The sequence below is a fragment of the Hyposmocoma kahamanoa genome, unplaced genomic scaffold (assembly GCF_003589595.1).
Source record: "Hyposmocoma kahamanoa isolate Upper Pololo Valley unplaced genomic scaffold, ASM358959v1 93, whole genome shotgun sequence".
Classification (NCBI taxonomy): Eukaryota; Metazoa; Arthropoda; class Insecta; order Lepidoptera; family Cosmopterigidae; genus Hyposmocoma; species Hyposmocoma kahamanoa.
This window is the reverse complement of record NW_020654810.1, coordinates 12859776-12880666: the sequence shown is the minus strand read 5'-3', so window position 1 is coordinate 12880666 and position 20891 is coordinate 12859776. Positions and strand designations below refer to the sequence as shown.

At 35.3% G+C, this 20891-nt stretch overlaps 2 protein-coding genes across 2 annotated transcripts; one reads left to right on the top strand and one right to left on the bottom strand.

The window, feature by feature from the left end:
* The first annotated feature begins 1887 nt into the window (after window positions 1-1887).
* LOC113237391 (granzyme-like protein 1) lies at window positions 1888-4433 on the top strand. Its single transcript, XM_026473826.1, has 5 exons — window positions 1888-1945; window positions 2359-2510; window positions 3220-3371; window positions 3566-3777; window positions 3862-4433. Exons 1-5 carry the CDS (start codon window positions 1891-1893, stop codon window positions 4320-4322), a joined length of 1032 nt encoding a protein of 343 aa, XP_026329611.1. The 5' UTR covers window positions 1888-1890; the 3' UTR covers window positions 4323-4433.
* Window positions 4434-4523: 90 nt separating this feature from the next.
* LOC113237390 (laccase-1-like) lies at window positions 4524-20056 on the bottom strand. The gene is made up of 9 exons (XM_026473824.1): window positions 19896-20056; window positions 19316-19666; window positions 16948-17155; window positions 14905-15068; window positions 9852-10003; window positions 7979-8180; window positions 6838-7035; window positions 5232-5370; window positions 4524-4838 (listed from the first exon to the last, which is right to left on the bottom strand). Exons 1-9 carry the CDS (start codon window positions 20017-20019, stop codon window positions 4607-4609), a joined length of 1770 nt encoding a protein of 589 aa, XP_026329609.1. The 5' UTR covers window positions 20020-20056; the 3' UTR covers window positions 4524-4606.
* Window positions 20057-20891: the final 835 nt, after the last annotated feature.

Below are 20891 nucleotides of genomic sequence, written 5' to 3'. Positions count from 1 at the left end.
GAACACGAGTCGGAACACGGTAAAAACCATTTGGCGACTCGACTGCGGCGGGAGTGTGGTGAATAGCCACGGCCGAAGCCTACCACCAGTAGTTATTGCTCTTTAGCACCATCCAGGGGTCACTTGTAGGGTCTCGAGGGTGAACCTACGGAAGCGAGGAACATCAACCTCCATATCGATGAAGAAAGAAGAAGAGGAGGAGTAGGATGTCAGGGCACCCCTTTAAATGACAAATTATACATAGCTTTTATATCGTGACATTCAATAAATTTAATTACAAAGCCATAGCTTTTCAAATATTTCTAACGAGGAAGCTGAACCCTAAAGTATTGTATGTATATTGCTATCGTAAACATAATTTTAAAATCCATCATCTCCTTGACGCATATTCTGCATAGCAGGCGAATTCACATCCCCACCTGCCATCATTAGCCTGCCCTAAAACACTCGGCCTACTCTAATATTGTAATGACCCGCATATGCCGTGATTAGCAGACGTAGTTTGATGAGAGGTCAGGTATAAGAAACATTTTAAAAAATGTGAATACGTAACGCCAAGTAGGAAATAGCTGAATGTGACTCATAATATCACACAAATAAATATTATTCATTATGTTGATAAACAATAAGAACATGCCAGCTAATTTCTTTTCGAACGAATTTACATCTCGTGCAAGCAATAATTTTAACACACTGGGTAATACTTCCGATATTTATCTTCTCAATACAAGTGTGATTTCGGCAAGGAGATCACTGAGTGGGTACGTCTTTGTCTCATAGTGAGACTTACAACTACGGTTATTTTTCTATGTGATACGTTAGTTAAAATGTGCACTAAGTTTTTTATTATATTTTTATTTGTGAGGGTCTGTAATTGGCGTCCAGTTCTTATTATTATTTAATTTAGTCTAAGCTGTTGATCTTCCTATTAGATAAATAAATAAAATGCCAAACATTTCTCCCACTTTCCTAAATTATTCATGCAATAAACTCTATGTCCTATTGAAAAGAAAGAACAAATATTATGGTTATTTATAGCAATTAAAAATTATATTTGTACAAACATTCGTCAATTGCGAAATCGTCATAATTAAGTCCAATATTTCCTGTTTATATTAAAATTATTTATTATTATTATTTATATTGATTTATTTATTAAAGGATACAAAGGCTCAACTGATATTTTAACCAATTTTATTTTTATAGGAAACATATAACACGCAAGATGAAACATGAATAAATATGTTGTTATATATCTCCCGCAGGTGAGTGATTACGGTCATACTTCATCATAACGACTACATCACCCACACTAAATGCAGCTGCTTTGCAACGCAAACTATGTTGACAGTAACGCCATCTACGTTCATTATTGGCAGTACTATAATCTTTGGTGGATCTGTAGCCTTCCAATCAAAATATGCTAGTAACTTTGCTTGTTTTGAGAAACTCGTGCGTTGGCAGAACTGTAAGACATAATTACTTATTATTACTTTCATATACAATTCCTTGCTTTAAATTCATACTCTAAAATATTGAGATATTTTACAAGTAATACATGTAGATAGTGTAGAGTTAATATAATTCTTCACGAGAGTTTTAATATGAGCTGACAATTACTATTACACTGACTTGATTTTACTTATAGCAAAGTTATTATTAGACATAACTGATTGATGACTTTACCATCTCAGTCAGCTGTGACCATGGAACAAAACAAATAAAATAGAAAAAAATAGCTATCACAAAAACCTAACAACTCGATTTATAACAAAGGTTTACATTTTCTGAAAAACTAATGCATTCGTCGAGATAACTGGATTATGTGTTAAAAAAATAATAAATAGCAATGGCATTAGATAGCCTTACCATATTTTGCAAAAGTCCGCCATGAAATTTGCACTTACAGTTGTTTTGGTAGTCACCAAATGTGCTGTTTTTGCAGGTAGGTTCCATGAAAAGCTCCACTCAAGGTGCACAGATCTTCTATAAATTTTAGTGTTTGAAAAACCATCCTAATCTATCATAGAGTAATGTTTCGAAATTTTTAGCGTATTATTTGAAGCATAAATTTGTTAATATAATTTTTCTGTTTGACGCTCTCCCCTTAACTTACTTAGTAATAGTATTTGCATGTAATAGTGTTTGCATAAAGCATAATAAATAAATAATAATAATAAATGTTAGAGACGTCTTGTCTCTCAATTCATTTTTATAAAATACCCGAAGCTTATTAGAAATTACAATACCAGATGAAAATTTGTTGGTAAAGTATAGGCCCAAAGGATTCCGTTACTCAAAAGACAATTATTCCACTTTCATATTTTCCATTACATTGTTAAATTGTATAAATTGTAGCTGTAACAAACCAATGGGATCAGCCGACGAGCAAAATTGTCGGGGGACATGAAGCCGAACCACATAGTCACCCTTACATCGTATCTCTACAAACAAGGTTCCTGTGGATACGTGCGCATATATGCGGTGGATCACTCCTCAATAATTATTGGGTAAATATCATTTTCAGCAGCACCATTTATACATAAATATAATGTAGCCTGAAGTATAATTACCTTAATGTATTTGTGATGTTAACGCCTGATGATTAATGGTTTCTATCATCAGCCTCTGTAATATGTCAATCGGTTATTTTGCTACAACAATAATACTTCAGAATCAGAATAACAATCAGAAAACCGAACTCAAAAGTTCGTATTTTCATTGTTGTACAATTACATCTATTTGCCAAGCTTTATGGAATCGATTAAAAGAAAGTAGAGTGTCCCCACTCTATCCAAAAAACTGGATTCATTATTCTAATTTACCACCCTTAGTCGTAGAATATTTTCTTTAAATTCGAGTAGAACCACTACTGAGATACCCCGTTTCCAACAAAAAACCAAGAATCATCGAAATCAGTTCACATGTTGGAGTAATCGATTAACGTACGCACAAAATAAATCCAATCGAATTGAGACCCAAACAAAAACATCAAATAGATATATCGAATTCTTAGGTTTTCGCAATTGTTACACATAGGAAATGAAACTATTCTTCCGGGTTTCTTTTCCGGTCAACCGTGACCATGGGACCTGTGAGGGGCCCGAAACGTCGGTTTGTTTGAAAAAAACAAATATTCGCGATATAAATAAAATAAATATTTTAAGTGCTTTTGTTTTTAAAGATTATGTACGCATTAAGAAATTATACACTTTATAGGTGTTAACTGCAGGACATTGCGTCAAGGAATCCTGGTTGATAAGATGGCTCCCAATGGACGTTGTAGCTGGAGCACACGATGTGGACAACTTTGGGCCTAAAGCCCAAGTTATGACTGTTGAACGACGTATACCTCATCCTTCCTATGATGGGTAAATTTGTTTTGCTCTGTTTTATCGTAAATATCTATATTTAACCCGTTTCTTTTATCATTATACGTAGACCTAACTAGACTTTTGTATAAAACGATTGATACTCTACATTTTTTGGTGTTATGGTAAAAGACTACCAATGTACCTACCTGCACATTAAATTTTACCAAATTATTTTTAATTTTAAATTTCAGAGGCATAGGGCCAAATGATTTAGCACTACTTAGAGTAAAAATACCGTTCACGTACACAGCAGCAATTCAACCAGTGAAACTACCCGAAGGTTACAAAATGGGTCCTGAATCACTGACTCTAGCTGGTTGGGGAGTACTAAGGACTACAGTCTTCTTCCCAGATCTTCCTAGTAAACTTCAAGAGGTGGCAGTGACATATATACCGTACCAGGGTAAGGATGTACATATTTCTAATATTCGCATAGAAACTGATTTAGGTGAACCATACTTCAAATATTCTATACATTATGTTACAGAATGTTATGAAGCGATTGATAACATAAAAGATGATGATGAGGATAATCCGTTGGAAGAAAAATCAAACATTTGTACCGGCCCAACAACTGGCGGCGTCGCTGCCTGCAATGGTGATTCCGGTGGACCTCTTGTACAATATGCTACGCAAGATATTGAAGACACATCTGATGATGTTATTGAACAAACAACTAAAGAGAATCAAGAGTTTCATCCAACTTCCAACTATGAAGATAACACAGTTGATGATAATAGAGTTGATGCGGGTTTAGTAGACAAAGTCGGTAGTTACCTTACAAAAAAAGCCACCCCAAAAACAGAGGAAAATAGTAACGACAAAACTCCAGTAATTTTAGGTATCGTGTCGTGGGGAGCGTCACCGTGTGGCCAAAAAGGTGCACCCACAGTATATACAAAAGTAGCTCCATTTGTTGATTTTATCAAACAATACATCGACAAGTAAGAATTTCATGAAACTAGAAATAAAATTTGTACTTTATTCAAATAAACTTAAAATATATCTGTATTTAATTAACTTTATTAAAACTAAAATAAATAAGAATCACATTTTTAAATATACACGTAAAACTAAATAGTGTTTATTTCATCTTGAGTATACTTCATCGAACAATTTGAATTGCATCAAACTTTAAACAAACTCGCTGGTGTTTCAAAAGAGCAGCAAATTCAAAACAAAATAACAAATTTAATAACATCATTCGATATAAATCTATTCAGTCTTAAAAATTAATTTAACAACAGATCTGGAGGCTTATAGCTACCGCACTTCGGTAAAGAGCCTACTACAGATTTAGGGATAGCTATAGGTACATTAATAAGTATTGCTGTAGGTAGAGTCAAGCCACAAGACCTGCATTCCAGCAGCCAGCTGCCACCGTGATTTGGTCGTATCCTTACTATTGTGTAGCCTTTATTTGGTACTGTCACAGTGTCTTTGATTACAGGCCACTGTAGATTCCTGAAACGTTATAGGATATCGCTTATTTCACTTGTCATTAACTTATCGAAAATAGACTTATCAGATTAGGATTTGAAAATAAATGCTACAGGTAAATAGTTCAATCAATGCGGACCGTAGGGTCTTTTGGTCAAAGCAGCAATTGTATACCACGAACCGACCACATGGTGTTAATATTGCTACATTAATATTTTATTGCATACTTATAACACGTAAAATAAGCGCTGCAACGACAAGTTTCGAAAAACACCATAGCACACTATGCATCACATAACATTGTACAAAGTGGTAAGTAACCATTTGAATGTAATTTCTTTTTTAATTGGGTAAAAGTTTCTTATACAATTTTTTACTGAAAGTATGTAAATGTAGTTAGTAGTTTGGCCTTGTTACCTTTGTATTTTTCCTTCCTTATCAAGTAGCTGGAATTTCTCTTTAGACAATTCTGTTCCATTCGCACTTTGTCCTGTTGCTACCACTTGCATGCCATAACCGTGCATGTGGAACGTATAGGATTCATTGCTACCAGAACCTACAAACATGTAACATAGATCAGTTTGCGGTATTTTGAAACAGAAAAAAAAAACTGAAGATTGACGTTTCTTTTACTCTGAACTTTGCTATACTTATGTCGGTATAGGTCAACTGCGTCTCTACAATAGGAAAACGTCTCTTGTTTGTTGTACATAACGTCCTTGTGTAAACAATTTTTGGCAATCATCAGATTGGCATCAGCCAATCACACGAGCTGCATTCCGTCATCATTGCAACTGCAAACTAGCAATTGAAATGCAGTTGGGACGCGATTAATTTTTTTATTTTTTATAATATCAAGTGATGGGATGAACAAGTCGTGCGCCTAATAGTTAGCTACACGCCTTTCCATAACAGTTACAGTGCCACTCAGCTCTTTAAATCTCAAAACCCTAAATCTTAAGTTGACAAGTCCCATGTGCCTGTAATTTCACCAGCACCCTTACCGTTCAAAACCGGAACACAGTATTGCTGACATTACTGCTTGGCGGCAGAAATAGATAAGGTGGCAGTACTTCCCTGGACGAACACTTTCAAAAGGAGCTCTACTGCTACTAAAAAAATACAGTAGATGTGACTTCTTCACAATTACTGATTGCTGGTGGAGCTGGCATGCAGCCTGCAATTTCATCTCAAATGCTAGTATAATGCGATCTAACCGATTGCATACATGCTGTTAATTTGCAATAGCCGTACAATCGATATGCGACTCGTGAGAATATACCATAAAGGGGTAAATAGCACTACACAACAATTACAACTTTTTTGTAAAAATAAAGCCGACCTCAAAAGTTTGCTTATCTGCTTTCGAATTGTTTGTTACACGTACATCTATTTGCCAAGTTTTATTGAAATCGGCTAACGGAAAGGAGATGAAATCCAATAAACTGATTAATCTCCTAATTTCTCACCTTTAGGGCGCATTTATTCGACACGAATTTCATCGCGCTCACCCCGCGTGCATCTAACTGTCATGCCAAAATACGCTATCTATAATCTATTCGATTAGCTTTTACGGTTTAACTGAAATGAGCGTCTCGGGCACGCGGGCGAGCATGGCTTGAATTTGGTCTACGCAGCAACCCGCGCAGAGATCCCGCGGTCGCCGAGCGGAGTCTGCGGCAGCCCGTCTGTGGCGGTTATATTATTCAGAGGAATTTAAATGTTGTTGTCTAGTAAATAGAATTGAGATTCCCCATTAATATAAATGAAGACGTAGTAACTGGGCGGTCGCCGCGCGAAAACTTTCGCCTCGTGTAACTAGGCGCTTAGACGTGACATACTTTTTCAAATTTGAATGAGACCACTACAACTAACAAAAAAAATTATCAAAATTGGTTCACAAAATTAACAGTCGGAGTAATCGCTTAACATATACTCCTCCTCCTTTTTTGAAGACGGTTAGAACAAAATATATATATATTTTTTTAAATACTTGAATTCCGAATTTACGAGTATTAATTACCTTCATTCACCAAAGCCAACTCCACCACCTCGCCTTTCCTTGTATTCAAGACAAGCACACATTGAGGATCGTCGTTTTTCTCCTCTTCACCAAAAATACACCAGTTGTCTGTTTCTTGAGATCCATACAGGAGAACAGGCAGGCTAGGATACAGGAAACTCTTGTTGTTGATCTGGACTACGCCGGTTGCACGAAGAGCTTTAAAACCAGAGAATGTCATCAGTACAACAAAGTTCCATACTTATTCATATATAAGTACTTCGACGCTGAAAAAAAAATCATAACTCTACTTGTTATATGGAAAAGTTGAAACTTTCTAATTTTAAATCGCTTTTCTGTAATATTTTCCAAATGCACGTTAGACGTTTACCTTTCCAGTGTCGACTTCCTTATTTATACATTTAATAGTGTATAAAAAATGAAGTCGACATTCGTTTAATAACGAATATTAAAATTTTGAAGACTTAATGTTGAGTATAATGATAGTAACGTTTTATGACATAAAATATTAATATTGATTATTCGTAAAAATTGCCATAGTCATTATATTATGACATTGCTTTGTAATTTACTGAGAGCAACACTAATGTCTACATGCACAACACTCAAGTCCGTCTTAAACCAATGCTTGCAATGCAAAAGACACTCTTAATACATAGAGTGTCTTATCAATGTAGACATTGGTTTAAGGCGTACTTAAGTTTAGTGCAAGTAAGAGAGCAATAATTGTCAGTGTGGTTTTTGACCGACGAAACAATCCTCTGAATGTGTTTATAATAATAATAATTTTCTACATAATAATCCAGCCACTCATAACAATAATCCAGGCTTGCTGAAAGTCAGCGCCACGACACGGTTTAAAAAAGAAGCGATTGTGGCTAATGCTGCGGAAGTCCGGTTGTACCAGCACCGACACACATACCTAACGGTAAATTACAGCTTAGTCATGTAAATTATTTTAATATTTTTTTTATTATTGTTCCTCTGTTTTTTTTGTTCATATGCGTGTCTGTGCTTGTGCAATAAACAGTTTTCTTTCTTTTTTTCTAGTTAATAATTGTAAATTACCTTACAATAACTTACTATGACGATCTTCTAGATATCAAACAATAAATGTATGATAAAAAGTATTTAAACTTACATAAAGGTGCGGGGAAGAACGGTTTCTTCGGCACAGAATCAAAATAATAGCGAAAATCATTGTCAGTGTCTTGAAACTTAACTGTATTGCGATCAATACCCAGATATACCGATTTTACGGTGTGCTGAAATTTATTTTCTTGATTCGACTCTAACATTTGGCCATATATGAGTGAAGAAGCTGTTTCATGCTTCCATTCTTTCTGAAAATCAAGAAAAATGGAAGTTCAAATATAAATTTTAACTATAGTGACTTCTCAGGAGTCGCGAATAAAATATCGGATGATCTCAATGAAGTCCACAGATATCGTTGGGTGATCTATACTAAAAGTTTATACGTAGGTATTAAGTTGTTCGCATTGATGGGTAGAACACACGTCCTAAAAATATCGAAAACCTTTCGGGGTTAATCAGTATTTGCACCACTTCCAGCGTGGTTGAACGACCCAGATGTAAGCATGTGGACATTCTATTGTAAAGGCTTACATTCAGCGCCAATATGATCAATGCGGTAACGCTCAATTTTGATGATATAATAAAAACAGTAGAAGGTTCCTTTTCAATTAAGGCTCATTAAAGGATAGAAATTCTCCAAATTTTCGTACTATGGCTACAGCACACGTTATTTGAAAACTTTTTTGTATACAAATAATAATAACAAAGTACACGGACAGATATTATGTTTTACCACATCGATATTAATGGATTGACCAAAAAGTTCGTGCCATTTTTGCAACAAAAAAAAAATAAAAACCGCAGACAATAAACCTATTGCCTGTTTTTTTATTTTTTCAAATAAGTTTGGGATAAATGTTACAAAGCCCTTCAGATTTTCACTTATTTCGATGTTTACGAAATTCTTCGAAGTTTAGTAGTAGTAAAGCTCCTTGTGAAAGAGTTCGTCCAGGGAATACTGCCATCTTACCTATTTCTGCCGCCAAGCAGTAATGTGAGCGTTCCGGTTTTGAAGGGTAAGGGTGCTGGTGAAATTACAGGCACATGGGACTTGTCAACTCATGTCTCAGGATGACGGGCGCAGTGCCCACCAACATCTTTGCTATCAAAGCTCTGAATGGAGCGCAGTGGCAACTGCTATGTATAGGCGTGTCGCTTATCACCAGGCGCACGTCTTGTTCATCCCGTCACTTGGTATTATAAAAAAAGTTGTTTAATGGACACAACTTTGATAACGAAGAGACCACCAAACGACACTTGAGCTGTATGAAATTAAGACTTTGACCAACCCAAACTTACTCCTAATGGAGAAAGTTTTATTACTTATACAAAAAAGTATACTAATGGACACATTTAACATATACATACATAAATCTGCGAATGGAAAGCCGAAAAACTATGAGAAACTCAAATACAAATGAAAATAATGAGACTATATAAACATTGCGCATTTCTGTACGTGAGTATAATCAATGACATACTCAGCATCGACTAAGGACCGTTCAATCGCACGGAGTTGAATTTCGGCAGAACGAAGAACTCAGGATATTCATATCTTAAAATCTAAGCAACTCAACCAATTTTTAATAACATGGATCAGCCGTCAATCAAGTATTCAAGAAATATCTAAAACTCCATTAATATCAGTTGAACTAGTTTAGAAAACCTTCTTTTGTACATTTATGTACATGCGCTTTTCATATCTGCACCAGACTGCGATGTTTTTGCAAGTAAATGGGTGACTGTGTGTAATGAATGTTTGAGGTTTTGTGAGAGGATTGATGTGCACCTCAATTCTGTGAATGACTAATATTGTCTAGTAATGAATTTCACAGAGCCTTGGTAATTTAATGTGATACTGTATAATTGTATGAAATAAATAAATAATTATTTAAGCTATTAATTATGTATTACTTTACCTGTCCCGCAGCTAACATAGAAGTATAGTTATATCCTGAGTAGAGGAACATAGCGTGTGCATGAAGGCCAGCACAGGCGCCCTCTCCGCGAATATTGATCCAGTACCCGCCCTTGTCTTCCGAAGCCCGAACAACTACGTCCATACGTTCACCTGGAATGTGAAATTAATGAATTAATTATGTTATTCCTTGTTAGATTATACTGCATGTGGTACCTATACAAACTAAAAATTTAAATATAGTTATTCTTCGTCCTGAACGGATACCAAACAATGTCTACGACTCGAAGTATGAATGTGAATGCAGTATTTTATACCGCTTCAATTTACGAAACTTAAAAACGGACATATTTATACTCGAACTAGAAAGTTGATCGGTGTGTGTGTGTGTGTGTGTGTGTGTGTGTGTGTGTGTGTGTGTGTGTGTACATGAGTTAAATGCCCAAGAACTTTAAAGGACTATATTAGCAATACTTTCTATTATAACAATCACATCACAGTTAATCTGTAAAAACAAAGTTCGAATAAAAAATATTATTTAGGTTATCAAAATCATGTCACGTTATCAACGTGTAAATTGTCTTTAAAAAAATAGAAATACAATTGTAACCTTCATGTTTACCTGGGTGTTAAAGTATTAAAACTGTAGTGAAAATATGTAATGGAAAGCGAAATGACAATAACAAGAACCGGTCTGCTGACCTTAAACTCGCTGGTGTATGTTACACGCGCCTTTCTCCGCGGTCCTCCATTATTGTATGATTCTGAGAAAACTCTAAAATTCTTTGGTATTTTTAGTCATTCCGTAACGACGTCAGTTAAATTTTCAATTTCTGCAATACTTAAAAATTTCAATACGAGTGAAATTAGTATTAATAATAATAACACGCCTATACTCATAGCCTTGCACTGGAGAAACCCTGTATCGCGGGTGCCAAGGACACACATATAGACAACCACAAATAACACCCAAACACACGAGAGAAATAAATGTAGGCCATACAATTATTTCTCCCGGCCCGGGAATCGAACCCAGTACCTCTGCGTGGCAGTCCAGCATGGTAACCGGTCGGCCACGGAGGCAATTGTAATGTTGGTTAACGTTTAACAAAAAAGTTTTTAATAAATGGAGGAGGTTCCCAATTTGATAGTTTTTTTTTTTTGTATGTAATTTACGCGATAACACCGGTTTTGTGAATCGATTTTGATGATTCTTTTTTGTTAGAAAGACTTAGGTACCCCAGCATTGGTCCCATTTAAATTTGAAGAAAATGTTACACTTGTTAGGGTGACATACTAGAAGACAAATTGAGTTTCACGCACTTTCCGGTATCCGATTTCAATAAAACTTGGCTAATGGATGTAATTCCACGAACTTTTGAGGTCGGTTTTTTTAGTACTGTGTACTAAGACTATTCAGTAAAATTTTATGTCATATAAGTTGATTCAAGAACACAGTTACGTAAAGCGACGTAGTAACTGCTCTTTGCAATAGTTATACTCGTATATACCTACAATCTTTGTGGTAAAACTAAAACACGACTGACAATTCTGCCGTGCTAATTGAAAATGCAACACTTGCAAAATAGGCGTTCGGAGAAAAACGCAAGAAACATAGTTTTAGATATCTATAAGCAACAAGTTCATGTTAATAAAGGGATTTTCAACAAGAACTTAGTTTTGTAAATCAAAATAAAACAATAAATATAGATGACAATGGTTCCAATTTTTATTGTATTAAAAAAAGTAAGGTTTGGCAATTACGAATGAAAAATGTTATCCGATAAATGTGCACACGACCACAGTTACAGATGTCGATTTTTTCATCAAAGTTTTTAATCCCTTTTTGACAAAATGGTGGGTCTATTTCGTTAATCACTTCACGAATTTTGAGTTTTAAGGCTGCAATCGATTCTATTGGCTCCGTACAGACTCTGTCTAAAGACAGACTGCCGGATGCGTGTGTTTTCGAAAATTAGGCTGGAAATGCGGTAAAGGTTAACGAATTACGCTATCGAGAGATGCTAACAACCCAATTTTGGCCTATTATTGATGATATGGATATCACTAACATGTGGTTTCAACAAGACGGTGCCACAAGTCACAAAGCCACTAAAACAATGAATTTATTGCAAATCAAATTTCCCGATTGCATAATTTCACGAAATCCAGCTGTTAAGTGGCCAGCTCGATCATGTGATTTAACACTACTGGATTATTTTTATGGGGTTATGTTAAAGACAGACTCTACACGGAGCCAATCGAATCGATTGCAGTCTTAAAACTCAAAATTCGTGAAGTGATTAACGAAATAGACCCACCATTTTGTCGAAAATGTGATTAAAAACTTTGATGAAACAATCGACATCTGTAACTGTGGTCGCGGTGGACATTTATCAGATACCATTTTTCATTCATAATTGCCAAACCTTACTTTTTTTAATACAATAAAAATTTGAATGGTTGTCATCTAAATTTATTGTCTTATTTTGATTTACAAAACAAAGTTCTTATTGAAAAACCCCTTAGATGTATTATTTAGATATATTTATGTTAATAAACTTGATGCTTAGAAATGCTAAATGTGCTTATTGTTAAAGTCATCTTAAACGCTTTATATCCCTAACAAACGACAAGATCATAAATTCCATTAAAGTGTTAATGGTACTTTCTCTTTCGGCAAAGCTCTGCAACAAAAACCAACTGTCACTATCTTCGAACTAGTGCGATTTACCTCCAGCATTTGATTACCAAAGAAAATGTATTACATCATTACATTATAGTATATGATGATTATAATCATTTTTATTCCAAATTACTTAGGTAGATAGAAAATTCTTTATTGTTAGCACGACAAAGACGAATCACATTAGCAGGGTAACAATTGGCGGTGTAACTTATAGCGATTTCATCCAGACAATCTTAGGATGGAGAAAGACTAAACATTAATAAAAGACGGGTGCTAGATATAAACACATACAGACATATAAAAATTATTAAACAACACATTATACTTATTACTATACATACACATAATATCATAACATACAATTACATAATATATTCCTACATACACATTACTTACAATACATGTTTTAAAAGAAGGAGAAGCAGCCAAGCAACAGTATATTGCTATTGTGAAAGGTAGAATTTCTTTACTTCATTTTTAAATATGTTTAACGACGACTTAATAACGTAAGATCGAGTTAACTACGTTTAAATTACGTAGACAGAATTCGTAGGTTTCGTTTCGCTTCCAAATTATATCCATATATTTTTTTATAATATTAAGTGACAAGACGCACATGTCGTGCGCCTAATGGTAAGTTACACGCCTGTCCGTAATAGTTGCAGTGCTACTTAGAGCTTTAAATCGCAAAGATCTGAGGGGCACTGCCATTATACCCGTCACCTTGAGACATAAGTTGACAAGTCCCATGTGCCTGTAATTTCACCATCACCCTTACCCTTCAAAACCAGAGCACAGTAATGCTGACATTACTGCTTGGCGGCAGAAATAGGTAAGTGGCAGTACTTCTATGGACGAACTATTTCACAAGGCGCTCTACAAAATAAAATGTATAAACAACGACAATGTTGAAATATTAAACCGTACAATTGTAAAGAAAAGCAAGAAAGACAAATAAAAAATTACCACAATTTATACATAAAAATAAAAATAACTGCCTCCGTGGCCGAACGGTTACCGTGCTGGACAGCCACGCAGAGGTCTCGGGTTCGATTCTCGCGCCGTGTGTGGCCTTCATCTATTTCTCTCGTGAGTTTGAGTGTAATTTATGGTTGTCTATGTGAGTGTCCATGACAACCGCGATATAGGGTTTCTCTAGTGTTGGGCTATGAGTGTGTTAAAAAGAAAAAAAATACAGTAAAGTACTTTCCTATTTGCTAAGTCGTTTTATTCTGTTCTTCGGCCGAGAGTCGAACAATTAACATTTCTTGCGTATGCTTCATATAGAAGCGAAACACGTGTCGGGTACAATTTTGGAGGTGGTATTCGTGATTGAAATTTCATTCGTGTTATTTATGTCATTAATTTTATGCGGAGGGAAAGTGTTAAAATTAACTGAATGTAAAAAAAAACATTCAACACAAGCGCAGCTATTTAGCATTATTAACTTTTAACGCAATGCAATTTACATCCATTTTTATTAGTTATCATTTCACGATTTACTTATACACACGATTTACTTGAACAGCAACTAAAAACAATTAATTATAATAGATCTGCTTTGATCAAACGAGAGTATATAAAAAGACTCATGAGTGAAGGAAGCTAAAGAGGAACATATGTTAGAAAGTAGCAAACCCAGGTCAGTAGGGAGTCAAATGTCAGGCAAGTTTATGTACTAATATATGTATAAAATCCAAATTACAATGAAGAACGAATTTTTTTCAACCACACCCTTTTTCCCCCTGTAGGGAACTACCCTGTATGCTGAGTACCAGATTAACGAAATTAAGTCCGAACCCTGAATACTCAGGCCAGAACTAGTTTAGGAAAAATCATATCCAAACTGATGCTACCGGGAATCGAGCCTAGGATATCCTCATTCAGGGTGATGTCGTCAAAGGGTTGATTAATTCAGTGGCAGTAGAGCTCCTTGTGAAAGAGTTCGTCCATGAAAGTACTGCCACCTTACCTATTTCGGCCGTCAAGCAGTAGTATTAGCATTACTGTGTTCCGGTTTTGAATGGTAAGGATGCTGGTGAAATTACAGGCACAAGGGACTTATCAACTTATGTCTCAGGGCGGCGGGAGCAGAGGCATTGCAATTGTTATGGACAGGCGTGTAGCTTACCATCAGGCGCACGACTTGTTCGTCCTGTCACTTGAATTCATAAAACAATAATAATAATAATTCTAGTAACTCGAAAAGACACGGATAAACTACATATACGATCCTAATAAAATAGATTTTGTACATTCTATTGAAAAGATCAGGTATCAGTAATTCTAGCATTAACCTAAAACTATTGACCTTTACCAACAGATAAACCGCAACATGTTACATATTACATAATATACTACGTACCTGGGTACAGTTTTACTTTCTTCGCAGAGGTGGGTTTCACCGTTCGGCCGTCAGCAGCAATAACAGTCATCCGGTGTTGGTCTATGCTCGTTATTATCGGACAATCTAGTGCTAAGGCGTTTATCATTCGTAGCCTGTACGCATAGCCAGGTAGCATGAATAACCTGCAAAGTGGTGTTTTTCTTGAAATCCTTATAATTTATTAATAAAGGTCGGGATATCGTGGTGTTCCAAATAAATATTTAAATGTCTGCATATTTAAATACAAGGAGTGATATGGAGTGGTTAAGAACCACAAAATGATAATTAATAACTTTTCGAATTCCGAATTTCTGGAAATAGTTTTAATGCATCGTAGGATAAAACTATTCACCTCGAAAGCTGAAATTGAAATCTAAAGTGATTCTAGTCACGCATTCGTTAAAAAAGCTTTTGCTTGTTGCTCTTAAAATATGTTTACTTTGGTGAAAGATTACTTATTCTCCAAATCCAACTTCTGCTTCCTAGGTAAGTAGTTGTACAATAATAATAATAAAAACGCACACACTCAACATAGTCCCGCACTAGCGAAACCCTGTGTCGCAGGTGCCATGGACACGCACATAGACAACCACAAATTGCACCCAAACTCACGAGAGAAATAAATGTAGGCCATATAAATATTTCTCCCGGCCCGGGAATCGAACCTGGGACCACTGTGTGGTAACCGCTCGGCCACGGAGGCAGTATCTTACCTATGCAATAAAACTATTTCCAGAAATCCAGAAATCAAAAAATAATTAATACAATTAATTATTTGATGATTTTAACTACTCTATGTCACTCCTTTTATCTACTCATTTGGAACACGCTATTCCGACCATTGTGTATTATTCATACAATCGAACAACACAAAGAAAAATTCCTTCAATCTCATTTGACTCGGACCAGCCTATGTTGCCACACCGGGGCCAGCGCTTTTACCAAGTGAGCTACATACCGAATCGATTATCAGCAGATCTTAAGAATTTATCTATGTGCTTAACGTAGATCTTTGTATTGGATTTGAATGACTTTTTAGCCGTCAGCGCTACCTGTGAGAAACTCATGAAGTTCATAGCTCAGTTGTTGAGTGCGGTGGCCCCTATGTGGGCACAGGTACGGTCCGAGTCCAATAAAATCAAAGGAATTTATATTTGTATTGTTGTTGTCTAAAAATCAGTACATACAATCACATTATAACACCCTATTTGCCGTACTCCACATACCAAAATATACCAACTGAAATTCCAATTTTTAATATATTGCAAAAACAAACTCAAAGTCACGACGTCGATATAAAACTTAATTTTGCGTAGTTGTATATAAATGAATAAGTTATGACCATAGATATAGGAAAAGACATGAGCTACTACACGACCAGTGTTAGAAATGCACGATTTTTTGCATTAAATCGATTTTTTGGATCGTTTTGGTTCATGTGCCTCTGAATCAATCCTTATATCGAATCATATGCTGTTGTTAAGCGATCTCATAAAAATCGTTTCGAAGTTAATTAAAAAAAAAACATAACAGTTTTGACAGTCTTTTCGGCCTCGGTCGGTAACGATTTTCATTTAGAGTGATATAAGTCAGGGAGCAAGCACTTTCCGTGGCACAAACTACTTTTCTTGCAAACCAATATAAAATAGAATTAGCCTTACGATTTAGTAAAGGTTCAAAAAGAGACTGTTTTGTTTAAATTATGAATACGATCTAGATGATTTACATTCGCCTTAACATTGTATCGATATTCATCTATCTGTTATACACACAAATATATACAAGTAGTACAGTCAACAGAGCGTGACACTTTACTTTGAACCATTCACATACTTTGTAAAGTACAATTGTAAGTGCTCTTGACCGTGCGCTTCGAAACTTTTTGATTAATGTGACAAAGTAAAAGAAGTATCCTCGTCAATGTAATATTTTCTTTTATTATATCGGATATTTTGTTTTTCAATAAACATCGGCTTTATGAACCGTTTGAAAATTAGTACATAAAGAAGAGTAAGAGCTTACTTCACATTATCTTCTCCATTAATTACGAGGGAAGTCGGTCGCAAATTATTTACTTCTAAATTTCCAGTGAGAAGTTCAGGGAACTTAGCAGCTACCAGCAACAAGTGCTCGTTACTTCTATCGAAATCGTATAAAGAAGAATGAGGCTCGAAAGGTTGAGGCTGGTTCACGATTAGCGCGCCATAGACGCCATCACTTTGTTGAGATACTGAAAAATTGTTAGACAATTATATTTAAACCACTGAACATTTTTTTTCTTCGTAACATCAAGTGACGGAACGAATAAGTCATGCGCCTGATGGTACACGCCTATCCATAACAGTTACAGTGCCACTCAGAGCTCTAAATTGCAAAGATCTGAGGGGCACATCTACTGCGCCCATCACCCAGAGACATAAGTTGACAAGTCCCATGTGCCTGTAATTTCGCCAATAATCAATCTGAAATAATAATAATCAATAAATGATCAATTTAACAAATTAAATTAATCGCAAGACTAAGTTTTATAGACTAGGTATTGGAGGTCCAATCGTTTGACAAATTTAAGCAATTGGTAAATGAATGTTATCTATCACGTACTTATATTCATCCTCCGTGTTATCGTTTATAAATATATTTATATACATATTTAGATAAGAATATTCTATGTATGGTATGTGTATAATTAGTATGTTGCAATATATGTACGCTGTCTGCCCTTATCATAAACAATGTAATCAAAGTCTTTAACGAAATTTTGTTATTAACGTTTGGGATCTGGTTTTTTTTTATGTCTTATTTAGTTTTTATTGTTAAGCAATATCAGCGTAATTATCATTTTTCAGCTTTTTTATTTTTTATTAAAAGCGATGCGGTACTAAATTTGATCGCGGGTCACTTTCACATCTCGAATTTGATATTTCTGATTCTAATTTGCAAGATAGGGGAGAACTTCTCTATTAAATATACAGCCATATGTATATAGACACAATTTTAATTACCAAAGATAAGTGATCTAATACAGATCAAAAGAAATTGATTTTTCGTCCAATTTAATATCACGACTCCTACAAGCAATTTTTGCAATATTTACTTCCACTACATAAAAAGGTAATACCACGCAACTACATTTCGTAGCCTTGCCTCTCAGTGTAAACTATTAACAACCTCATTCACAAATTACGGTCTCAGGGTCGAATTAAATTGAGAAATACAATTTCTCTATTTCAGAAAGGGACAATGAATAGTAAGAATATGGGGGCATAATTAAGATATATTTCAGCATAATTACAAAGGGTATTTAAATTATTAACTTTTGTAATTATAGCGAAAAATAAGTTGATTTGCATTAATATTAAATATAACTGGTTGATAACTTTAAAACCATCTCAGTCAGCAAGGACCATGGGACACGATCGTTTGTTTGAAGATATAAATATACCTGATTCAAATTTTTAGCAGCAGCAGAACTTCTTGTGAAAGAATTCATCCAGGATAGTACTGCCGTCTTGTCTTACTTATTTCTGCCGCCAAGCAGTAATGTGAGCATTACGTTCCGGTTTTGAATGGTAAGGGTGCTGGTGAAATTACTTGGACTTGTCAACTTACATCTCAGGGTGACGGGTGCAGTGGCAGTGCCCCACAGTTCTTTGCGATTTAAAGCTATGGACAAGCGTGTCCCGTACCATCAGGCGCACAACTTGTTCGTCCCGTCACTAGGCATTATAAAAAAAATGAAAGCTGAAAAAAGGAGTTCCATTTCTTTTAAAAATTATTAATATTTCAAACCAAATGCCCATAATTTACCAAATCGACATAATAATCATTATTTTGTGCCAGACACGCAAATCAACTACACGTCTCAAACTAGGGAATTCCCTGTATTAGGAGTACCAGATTTTATTTTATGGTACCAAGTGACGGGACGAACAAATCGTGCGCCTGATGGTAAACGACACGCCTGTTCATAACAGTTGCAGTGCCATTCAGAGCTTGAAAACACAACGATCTGAGGCACTACCACTGCGCTCGTCACCCTGAGACATAAGTTGATAAGTCTCATGTACCTATAATTTCACCAGCACTCTTACCATTGAAAAGCGGAACGCAGTAAGTAATGTTCATATTGCAGGTGGCAGTACTTCCCTAGACGAACTCTCACGAGGAGTCTACTTCTACCACATGAATGCAATTCACTGTGGAACACTACCCAAAACATCCAGACCAGAGACAATTTAGACAAGTTCATTTCTGAAATTTTTCGTAGCAGGAATCGAACCCGAGAACACATCCGGTCACCGAAGTCGTCAATCAATACAATACTGACATTTTTTCACAAATAATTCCAAAGTCTGCTAAACAAACTTATTAAAATCATGTTGCTACTTACCCGAATCTGAATGGTAGAAAAATGTTCCAGTTGTGGAGGCGATGAAGGCATATTTAAACGTGGAACCATAGACAATAGGACATTGTGTTATCATAGGAACACCATCCATATAAGGAGTTCCTCTATGCTCTACTCCGTGCCAATGGATAGCCAGATCTTGATCAGGAATTTTATTATTGACTTCTACAATTATGACGTCATTGACGCAAACGTGTATGGGAGGGCCTGGTGATAAGCCGTTGATAGCGATGGCCGGTCGACCGTCTTCTTGAATAGTTGGCTCTATTTTGAAAGTGTAATGACATCTTCTTGGTTTTACATTAAATTTACATGGTCTATGGCATGATTTATCTGTAAAAGTAACTGAGATTGTATAATTGTAAGTCAATGTGAGAATGAAAATTGTTTTAAAGTTTTTTGAACAACACTTCTATCAAACTAATATGCACTGCCTTTTTTTATATTTAAAACTCATTATGGCATTTGGTTGCCTTGAATTATTATACATTTACACTTCATTAACAAAGAAATCATTTCACAAAGAAATTCGAAATAAAAACATTAAAAATACATATATTACCTGAATTTCGTGTAGTATCTTCTAATAAAATATTAAGATTAGTAGGCGCAAAGCTGTCCAAAGAAGCTTTGCTGTTATTATTGATGTGTGCGAAAATTATCAAGCAACAAACCAATAACTTCATTGTCACAACTTCTTTAAAAACAAATCACGTAGACACGCTACTTAAATTACTCACTGATTTATTATTATTATTAATATTATTATTATTATTTACGTGATTATACAGACCGACGCACAACGCACAAGAGCCTTGCAGCGCGAAAGATGCGCGTACGCATCGATGTTTGGAATAAAACTGCAGACTCGGTGAAGGTTTAGCGAAAGCGTCTCAGTCGCGTGAAATAAAGTGAACGAACTGCTTACACATTGGTATCTAAAGTAAGGCTTTATGTTTAATACTTTCTACTTACTTACTTTCATGTAAAGAAAATTTAAATATGAATTACTTAATTATTGTACCTGAGGAAGAAGCTTTTTGACTTCACAGCATTCCAAAACTTTTGAAGTATTATTAGTTGCATAAACTACACCCAATTACGTTGTAAGGTAGGTTCCTAAACTTCACCTTATTACTAGGAAGTATTACTGATACTTTTATTGTAGTGTTATTTAATAAACAATAAATATTTTTAGCAAGTTTTCACTGTATTACATATTATACATTTATAAACTTTCTTTTATTAACTTGTCAATTTGTCACTTGTGTCAATACACCCGGGTGTGGTCCTTATTAATATGACTTTTGTTTACGTTGAGTATGTTCACAGGTACGATAATATAAATAGAGTTTTCTTTTTTAGACAATAAGTTAAAATATACAGGTAAGGTAGAGTCTGGCGCACATCAAGCTTGACACTTTGTACTTTCGAGCGTTTTTATTGTGAGCGGCATTTAGTTGGATATTTAAGTATTCAGTGTCAAGCTTGACGTGCTCTTGACTCTGTACAATAAATAAAATTAACTATAAATACTTTTATAACCTATAGTCTTGAC

Excerpts from the sequence above, each read along its gene's own strand:
- LOC113237390 (XM_026473824.1), bottom strand. The coding sequence starts at position 20,019 with ATGAAGTTATTGGTTTGTTGCTTGATAATTTTCGCACACATCAATAAT. Across the intron at positions 15,069-16,947 it reads AATGGAGAAGATAATGTGAA|GTTATTCATGCTACCTGGCT; the intron begins GTAAGCTCTTAC and ends ACCACTTTGCAG. Across the intron at positions 8,181-9,851 it reads CTATGTTAGCTGCGGGACAG|AAAGAATGGAAGCATGAAAC; the intron begins GTAAAGTAATAC and ends CTTGATTTTCAG.
- LOC113237391 (XM_026473826.1), top strand. The coding sequence starts at position 1,891 with ATGAAATTTGCACTTACAGTTGTTTTGGTAGTCACCAAATGTGCTGTT. Across the intron at positions 3,372-3,565 it reads CCTCATCCTTCCTATGATGG|AGGCATAGGGCCAAATGATT; the intron begins GTAAATTTGTTT and ends TTTAAATTTCAG. Across the intron at positions 3,778-3,861 it reads GACATATATACCGTACCAGG|AATGTTATGAAGCGATTGAT; the intron begins GTAAGGATGTAC and ends ATTATGTTACAG.